Source organism: Pseudochaenichthys georgianus, chromosome 9 (genome assembly GCF_902827115.2).
Source record: "Pseudochaenichthys georgianus chromosome 9, fPseGeo1.2, whole genome shotgun sequence".
Classification (NCBI taxonomy): Eukaryota; Metazoa; Chordata; class Actinopteri; order Perciformes; family Channichthyidae; genus Pseudochaenichthys; species Pseudochaenichthys georgianus.
Genome location: NC_047511.1, coordinates 3,879,723 through 3,889,697, shown reverse-complemented (window position 1 = coordinate 3,889,697; position 9,975 = coordinate 3,879,723). Strand labels below are relative to the sequence as shown.

The following is a 9,975-nucleotide window of genomic DNA, read 5'->3' as shown; positions in this document are numbered from 1 at the left end:
TGGAAGACCAGAAGTTGTGTGGTTCATAAAAACATTTTCTTACTCAATATCTTACCCTAAGCCTAACCCTAACCCTTATATTTTAAATTGTATAATGTCGGAGTTTTTTTGCCGTCCGCGAGGAAAATAAATGGGGCTCAGAGCCTCAGAATACTGAAATCTGTATTTTTATTAAAAAAATGTCCTTCTTATTTGTTATTATTTGGTGCAGGCACGAAACATACTACCAATAGAAATACATTGCTTTTAAAATCGTTCTGTGAAACGAAGTTTTTTTGAAAATCGTGTCGGTGAACACGAATCAATAGATTATTTTCGTGACTATAACACGAAATGCCGTGAGACTGTGTTGGCTGATGATACTAGCAATGTCGCAGCAAGATGGCTGCCAAATAATATTACTAACATGTGTTGCTAAACACCTGTAGCCGCTGATAGTAGCTAGTAATGCTAACAGTGGAGCTCAACACCAGTGGCTAACGATAGCAGCTAGTATTACTGACATGTGGAGCTAAACACGTGGCTACCGATAACAGCGAGTATTGCTAACACGTGGAGCTAAAAACAGGGTTTCCAACTCTCACGCATCTGGCGTGTGACACACGCTTTCACTCTCAATCTCACGCTCTCAACCTGCCCAAACTATTCTCACGCCAAAAACAAGATGAACCGGCGATCGTTTTTGGTTGGTTATTTACAATGTTGAGTTGACAGCTGCTCAAGCTGTCGATCCGCCCCCACTACTCTTAACAACGTTAACAAACAGCAGAGCAGTGGTAGTCAGTTGGTCAATCCCATGGATGTGGTCAATCCCCGACATTACATCCTTAGCAACACGCTCGGAGTGGGAATGCGCATATTGCGCATGTGCAGATCTAAGATCCAGTAGAAATTATAAAAAAGTAAAAGTCTGCTGCTTATTGTCCTAGTAACTAGGCCAAAATAGAGTCAACGAGTATATGAGAGTGAGAGTGTGTTAATTAATATATTTGGCAGTTTGGAGTAAGTCTGTAGATGTGTTTGTGTGTGTGTGTTTCATGTACAGTATAGGCCTCTCACGATAATTAATTTTGTTGGATACATTTTCCCGGAAATTATTGCGATAAACGAGAATATTGTAGGAACATTGTATGACCATTTTAGACCACTGACATGATGAGAATATATAATAAAAATGCAAGTACATCCTTTCAAACTGCTAGTCACATCCTCATGTAAATGGCAATTTATCGAGGTCAGAAAAGTTATGGAGTTCATTTTTATTTATCGTATGATATGTCAATTAATTGCTTATCACGACAGGCCTATGCACACAATAAAACAGTGGAAACAAACATGTGTTTGACTTTCATTAGTGAATGAAACTTTGTGCCCTTTATAGTCTGTGTCCAATATTGTGTATTTGTATATCCTATATGCTAAGGTCCCGCTACTGACACAATAGCAGTCAATTAGTGCGCATGTGTGTAATTAAACCCATGATATCAAAATCTCACTCCAGCCAAGTACCCAAAGTTGGCAACCCTGCTAAAAACCCGTGGCTAACGATAGCTAATATGACTGACAAGTTGAGCTATTAGCTGCTATCGTTAGCCTTGGGTGTTTAGCTTCACATGTTAGTAATATATTGAAGTAGCATATATTGGCCTTCTTATATCTTATTAATATTACAGGAGGTACTTTCGTTGGTCACGGGTGTTTACCTCCACGTGAGTAATATTAGCTACTATGGCGTTTAGCTCCACCTATTAATATTAGTTGCTATCGTTAGCCGCAGGTGTTTAGCTTTAATTATAGCAGCTAAACTTACTAACACTTGAAGCTTAAAGGTGGGGTAGGTAAGTTTGAGAAACCGGCTCGAGATACACTTTTTTTTATATTCCTTGGAATGCTCTTAACATCTCGATAGAAATGAATATCTTAAGTGCTTTGACTATTACACGACCAATCATTTTTAGCCTTCCATCTGTGCACAAACTGATCTCGTGCCCTCATTGGCCATGTTCACCTTGGTGTTTTCTCTCGTGTGAGTTCCACACATTCACTCTACGGTGTTGTTTACCTTATGTGATGCGCGAGCTGATGACGTTGCGTCGTCATCATCATCATCACTACTTCACGTCAAGACCACAGTCTATGGTCAAGACGAGTTAACTTTTTTTCTTTGTGTGGAAAACCCCACCTTTAACACCTGCGGCTAACAATAGCAGCTAATATTACTAACACATGGAGCTAAACGCCCAAATGACAGACTTTGTAATGATATTACAAAGAGGTTAGGCTAAACAACCCTGGCTAATGATAGCAACAAATATTACTAGCACGTGGAGCGAAGACAGCAGCCAATGTAAAAGCCTTAGTATTTATGTAGCTGAAGGTAAGCGCTGGTTTATTAATCAGCTAAATAAATAAATACCTGCACTAGGCTATATTGGGTCGAAACATTGACTGAAGTACTTACCATTTTTTCAGTTTATCCTCCATATAGAATGGTGGTATGCTCCTCTGACTTGGTCTCCCGCCTCGACTGCGCACACACAGTCACAGTCACGGCCACACCCAACAGAGCAACAGCCAGTGACCCACAGAAAGAGAGATTGTAAATATGTAATTAAATCAACACTCTAGAGTTGTTTGGAGAATTCAACAATTGACTCCCTGTTTCAACACCAACTCGTTTTGAATAATAACTATCTTGGAGTTGAATAACACGTCAAATGAGTTGAAACAACTCTATTTAAATTCCCAACTCCAAAATATAACACTTTTGATTTTATTGGGCCTTTTTCATATAAAGATGTAAAGAACACAGTAATGACCATGGAAAGTGATTTTCTTAATTTGTTCTTTCTGTCTGTTCTTTATTTCACTCTAGGACTAAGGACAAGAAGACCTGCTTGATACCTGAATAGACTGTTGTCTGAGTGTCAGGGTGTCATCATGGGCATTAAAGGCTTCCTCTTGGGCTTTATGACCGTGACCCTGCTCCTCGAGATCTCCACTGCTGGCCTGGTCAAAAAGGTCATCCGCCACCGAAGAGATGCTCTGAGTCCGAAGCAAACCCAGGAGAACATCACCCTGCCCCGCTCCGACCAGCCGGTGGTGTTCAACCACGTCTACAACATCAACGTCCCCTCCACGTCCCTCTGCTCCGTGGACCTCGACGCCCCTGGTGATACCGATCTCAAACAAAAGAGTGCCCCGATGGACATGCAGAACAGCGAGCACATGGAGCACACCATGGACGGAGACAATCAGATCGTTTTCACCCACCGCATCAATATCCCCAAGCAGGCGTGTGGCTGCGACAACCAGCTGCCCGACATCAAGAACATCCTGAGCAGGCTGGAGATGCTGGAGTCCGAGCTGTCGAGTCTGAGGGAGCAGTGCAGCGGAGGGACGGGCTGCTGTGGGGCTCAGGTTACAGGTAGCTGTGTACCCTTCACTGTATTTAATGTCTCTCTCCTTCAGTATACATGTGAGGTGAACTCAGGTGAAACCCTAATTGGATTCAACCACATTGTTTCGAAAGCTGGTGAATTTAGATTTCATAGGTAACAAAGCAGCACCGTTTTTAAAGCTGAGCCAGGCAATCTTTTTTAGCAATATATTTGCATCTTCTTACTCATTAACCACACATTGCCTGTATTTCATAATTATTAGTGTCACCCTTTTTACAATGTAGGGATAAGTTAATTGCTTTGTCTTCCTACCTTCTACTCATTGTTTTCCATTCCGTGTTTTTGAAAACGTGCTGTTTCGTCATTAAAGGGGCTGGTGAATCATCACAATCCAACATTTACCAGCAAACATTGGAATGCAAATAATGATCGTCATTCTAAAAGATGACTTTGCTAGTCTCGCTAGTTAGGACTTGAATATAATACGAAGCTTTATAGCTGCCAGTTGTCAGTTATGGACTTTCAGAGCACCTTTGGGAAACATTCAGGTTTTTACGAAATGTCACTATGAATGTATTTTCAAGTGTTTAATTTAAATTGGACAGAAACCACTGAGTACCCAGAAGTTAAAATGCCTCATCATGGCCAGTTGGCATTATTAGTTACTTTTATTAAAATAAAATGTTCACCTTTGTTTAAACAGTCTGTTGACCTTTTCGTCCTATAATAGGGCAAGTTACCTTAGAAATGGATGCATTGCACATTTTATTCAATTTCTTATTACAATATTTATTTTTCCTGTGCGGTTGTTCCCCAGGTGAAGTGTCCACAAAGCCCTTCTGTAATGGCCATGGTAACTGGAGCACTGAGACCTGCAGCTGCATATGTGAGCCTGGATGGAAGGGCCCCAACTGCACCGAGCCTGAGTGCCCCAACGACTGCCAGGACCAGGGCCGCTGTGTGGACGGCAAATGCGAATGCTTTGAGGGCTTTGGTGAGGACGACTGCAGCAGTGAGCTCTGCATGCTGGACTGCGGTGACTATGGCCACTGTGTGGAGGGCTTCTGCCTCTGTGAGGACGGCTTCATCGGGGAGGACTGTGCCCAGACCAACTGCCTCAACAACTGCCTCGGCCGCGGGCGGTGCGTAGAGGACGAGTGTGTCTGCGACGAGCCGTGGACGAGCTTCGACTGCTCCGAACTCATCTGTCCAAACGACTGCTACGACCGCGGACGCTGTGTCAACGGCACCTGCTTTTGTGAAGAGGGCTACACCGGAGAAGACTGTGGGGAGCTCACCTGTCCCAGCAACTGTAACAACCGTGGCATGTGTGTGAACGGCCAGTGTGTGTGCCAGATCGGCTACAGTGAAGAGGATTGCTCCATGCTCACCTGTCCCAAGAACTGCAACGAAAGAGGCCATTGCTTCAACGGGAAATGCATCTGTGATCCAGGATATGAGGGTAAAGATTGCTCCATCCTCTCCTGCCCCGACAACTGTAGCAACAGGGGCCAGTGCGTTAACGGAGAATGTGTGTGTGACGTAGGCTTCCAAGGCGAAGACTGTAGCGAGCTCTCCTGCGCTAACAATTGCCAAGACCGTGGTCGTTGCGTTAACGGAAAGTGCATTTGTAACAAAGGCTACGGCGGGGAGGACTGCAGCACCAAGACCTGTCCAAAAGACTGCATGGGACGTGGAGAGTGCGTGGACGGCAAGTGTGTGTGCTTCGTCGGCTTCTCTGGGAAATCCTGCGGCGAGCTGACCTGCCCCAATGACTGCCTGGACCAAGGTCGCTGTGTCAACGGACAGTGCGTCTGTCATAAGGGCTTCACTGGCGAGGACTGCAGCGAGAAGACCTGTCCCAAGAACTGTCTTGAGAGAGGTTACTGCGTCGATGGCGAGTGTGTGTGTTACGAAGGTTTCACCGGGTCGGACTGCTCCATGCTGACCTGCCCAGAAAACTGCCAGAACCAGGGACGCTGTGATAACGGAGTTTGCATTTGCGATGAGGGCTTCCTTGGAGAGGACTGCTCTGAGGGTAAGATGGTTCATTCACTGAGAGTAATCCTTACACCATGGGCAACTTAGAATTTACAAAGTCTGCAGTCTATTTCAATATACTACCAGTGAAAGCCAAAGTCAGAAACATTCTACAAGTATTGGCATTAAAGCTGCATTATTGATTTTTTGGCCACTTAGGGGCATATACAGTAACAAGCTTACAATTGTATTGGCCTATTCTAATAGTCTAAACATAATGAAGTGTGCATGTAAGCATTAGCAAATATGTTGCCTGTTCACACATCCACAAGCGGAACAACAAATTCAGGAGAATATTGAATGTCTAATTGAATGTCTAATATTCAATTTCAAGGAGAATTGGCGCTAGAAACGTACATCAGCGGGTACTAAGCTAGTTGTATTGTCTTTAAACCAGATTTGGAAGTGTTACTAAATGCAATCCGTTACAATTACTAGTTACCTGTTAACTCAGGCCGTAGGCGTATAGATTCACACTTAAAGTATTAGCCTACAGAAAAAGTACAGTTTACAGAGAAGAAATACAATCTGATCCTGTACGTTTTTAGTAACATTGTAATCCTTTTTTTTATGAGACAGTAATCTGATTGCTTTTTTTGTGTCCTGATTACATCACTCTTAGCCTGCAGTTAGCTTTTTCATCATTGCAAATTCACAACGTTGACTTGGTATATATTGATGATTTGGTTTTATTTGCTTACTAATTGCTGTAAAATAACCAGAAAAACTTCCAAATTAAAAAACATGGCTCTAAATCCTGTAGTACATCTTCAGAATATATATTTGTGTTAAAGTAACTTTAAACCAAATTCTATAAGCATCAACGTGATGTTTTCTTATAATATCATGTCAAAATGTCAATGACAAATGCAAGTCAATGAATATTCCCATTGGACACCATCCAGTCCTCGTAGAAACTCTCCTTCGATGCTAACGTTTAAAACCCTCAGCACAGATGACTGATTTTCTGTGTCCCTCTATAGTCTCCCCACCAAAGGAGCTGGCAGTGGAGGAGGTCAGCCCAGAGACGGTGGACCTGTCCTGGAAGAATGAGATGCGTGTCACAGAGTATCTGATCACATATGTACCAACGGCCGTCGGCGGTCTGGAGCTGGACATGCGGGTGCCTGGGGACCAGATAATGTCCACCATTAAGGAGCTTGAGCCAGGTGTAGAGTACCTGATCAGTGTCTATGCTGTGCTCAACAACAAGAAGAGTCTTCCAGTCAGCGCTCGGGTGGCTACACGTACGTCAATCTCCTCTGCGGCTTTTTTACAAAATCCCGTGTAGATCTAGATGAAATGTAGTGAGAGTTTTGTGTCATGCCTCTCAGATCTGCCTGAGCCTGAGGGACTGAAGTTCAAGTCAGTGAGGGAGACGTCAGTGGCAGTGGAGTGGGATCCGTTGGACATTCCCTTCGATGGCTGGAACATCATCTTCAGAAACACGGTGAGTCCTGCTTCCCAACAGAGCTTCTGTATTCCAGTCCCTAGAGCCTACCAAGGCCTCTACAAGTATGGAACATTTTCCTCTGGTAGAGACATTTTACGCCCCAGTGCAGAGCCCCTACTTTAAATGCAGTATTGGTCTAATAGATGAGGGTCATAGTGGGTATCCTGTGGGAAATGGTTTAGCAGTTAGCATGTCCCGACAACTCAAATGACCACTCGGCACAGAGCTATTGATACTTTGCTTCATGCTTTATTTTCTTTGTTGAGTGCTCAAAGAAACTTTTCCATGCCGGGCGACTGGGATTTACTCAAAGCCTCATTTTATTAAACTGAGTCAACTCTTAACAGGAAACAGAGCGCCTTTATGTATGTCGTTCCTCCCACTCACCACACAATGCCAGGACTGATCTTTGTAGTGGTTGATGACTGGTGTTTTTGGGTGCTGGCAGAAAGAGGAAGATGGTGAGATTCTTAACTCCCTCGGCCGTCCCGAGACCACCTTCGAGCAGTCGGGCCTGGGCCCCGGCCAGGAGTACGAGGTCAAGCTGGAGGTGGTGAAGAACAACAAGCGTGGACCGCCTGCCTCCCAGAACGTGGTCACAAGTGAGTGTGCACATTCACACTGCCAACTGGCTTATTATTATGCTGCTTTTTGACCGAGGGGAATGCTTGACTTCAGCAGGATGTACATGTACTCAGTTGGCAATGAAGCCAAAACATGTGTTACAAACATTGCATTACAGAACATCAATATGGTCCATCGTTTTAGAAATGATCTTCTGAATATCTTTACCGTCAGGCTTTCAATCGCGAAACTTAGATTGGCATCACATTCTTGCACCTTATATTTGTACGGCTGAAAGTCATTATTACCACTGTAAGTGTTATTCCATCCACCAGTTTTTATCACCACATATCGTTGTGTTTTCTGGATCTGGATACATTATCTGGGAACATGTAATTTCACTCACTATTAAGAGCTGGTTTTATAGCGTATTGCAGTAATTACGAATTGTTGTAGACCAACCTGGAAGTTAGCCTCGCAAGGGTTCCTTCGACCAAAAGCAATGGGATTTTTTCATTGGATTTCAGGGTAGCACTAAGACTACCCTTATAAAGGGTTTACGAATAGTTTGTAATTCATTTATTAATTCGGTTGTGAACACTTTATAAATCATTAATAAGCTTTTATAAGACATGAGATAAACCGGTAAAAGGGAGCCTTATTGTAAAGTGTGAAACACATCACCATCTATTGATGAGTCACTAACATTTATAACTACTGAAAGGGTGCGTTGTTTTTAAGTTTAATACACATTTATGAATGAGTTATAACATTCACGCTGACCTAACAGAAATGCAAAGTAAGACGCAACAGAACCAAGCAAAACATTTTAGTCACACATGAAGAAAATCAGGACTCAAAATAATGACTGTTTAGTATGACTGATACACATATTTAAACATAAAAGCTTTTCTCAGACATAAATTAAAGACTTGGTAAGACATAATGGTACTCAGACTAAAAGGCTTTGTGTATATCCTTGAACAAGCGTCCAAGCAGTCCATCAGGGTGAGCAGAGCCAAGATGACCATTCAAGAACCTTGAGGTGTTCCTCCAACTAACTCTCTGTACGGTTTCCTCTCAGTCTACGGACATGTCCTGTGACGGTCGACCAAGCTCTTTCTATATGTTGGGTATGACTGCCAGTCTGGGGGTCCACACACCACCTGCTGTGGTGCAGTGGTGCAGTGGTTGTACCCCATGTTACTCAGCACTCTCCTGTATGCCCTCCACTCATCACTCATAATGCTACTTCCTGACTTACTGTAACATGCCGTCTAATCAGAGGGACAAGGTGGCATCTTGGTAGTTTCTACACTAGTTTCAACACGAGTCTCCGCCTTTTGTCTTTAACTCCCATCATTCCGAGGACCCATTTCTTCCTTCTCCAGATATGTCCAAGTGTCCACGTGCATACTAACAAAAAATAAATCACAACATCATCACAAATAACAGTAACAATTGTTGCAAATCATGTTTCAAAATGCCATACTTGTTTATTAGGTGCATTGTATAACATCATTTAAGGATAATTATACAGTAATGGTCCAAATTGATTTAAAAAAATAAAAGTATTTTCTTGCACAAGAAAGCCCAGTCTATAACTGCCGAACATAGGAACTGGGTACAGTACCTTCTCCCAGACACAAATACTCAAGTCAAATAGTTTACTTTATCAGCATTGGTGTTACCAATGCTTACTATTTATTTGCTAATAATTTGGTAATACAATTAATAAAAAGAACACGGTGTGGGTTCGTTCTTCAGATATGACTGTGAAGTTGACGTGTAACCTCAATAATGAACTCCAGCTCAACCAACCATATTGTAAGATCTAAGTAATCATGTTGAAATATGACATTATTATTTGTAATATACACACATCTTATTGTGAGGTTGATTTCACATACACTACGCCGCTCTTCAACACTACTTTGACGTTAGCTTGTCTACATAATCGAGCATAGTGAATTTAAATGAACCTTAGCGATGCATAAAGTTACCTACCTAATATAATATCTCTAACTTATTTTACCAACCTCAAACAGAAGCCGTTTATTCTACAGTATTATCTCACTTAATCAAGGCTGCCAACACTCACGCATTGAGCGTGAGAGTCACGCAATTAACCCATATCTCACGCACTCACGCCACACTTGTCTTTCCTCGCGCTAAGTTTTCGTCCAAAATAAATGTATATAAAAATAAAGTGAAGGAACAGCAAACCGAGCGGTCTACGAAATGAGACGGTCTTCTGGCTTAGTTCAGTAAAGTTGGAACGATATTGGGAGATTCGGTTTTCACGGATCAATAACTCATGAACAAAACGTTATTCAGACACAAATGACGTCTCCTAAGTACCGTGGTAAGGTTGACAACGAACTACAATCACATTTTGATCAAAAAAAGCCAATACGCGCCGTCCTCCGAGCTGGATACATTACATTGGTCTCTATCCGCAGCCGGAGAAGAAACGAGTTCTCAGGGACCGTCTGCAAAGTGCAACTCCGAGAAAAG

General features: G+C 42.7%; 1 protein-coding gene across 4 annotated transcripts in view; it reads left to right on the top strand.

Annotated features, from left to right (window-relative positions):
- The window catches only part of tncb (tenascin Cb), a 72,264-nt gene that overhangs the window by 22,541 nt on the left and 39,748 nt on the right, over positions 1 to 9,975 (top strand). For all 4 annotated transcript variants that reach the window (XM_034091866.2, XM_034091865.2, XM_034091864.2 and 1 more), the window contains exons 2-6: positions 2,876 to 3,427; positions 4,219 to 5,439; positions 6,425 to 6,688; positions 6,776 to 6,891; positions 7,343 to 7,496. In XM_034091866.2, coding sequence (XP_033947757.1) covers positions 2,941 to 3,427; positions 4,219 to 5,439; positions 6,425 to 6,688; positions 6,776 to 6,891; positions 7,343 to 7,496 — 2,242 coding nt within the window. In that variant the 5' untranslated portion in view covers positions 2,876 to 2,940. The remainder of the gene's footprint in view (positions 1 to 2,875; positions 3,428 to 4,218; positions 5,440 to 6,424; positions 6,689 to 6,775; positions 6,892 to 7,342; positions 7,497 to 9,975) is intronic.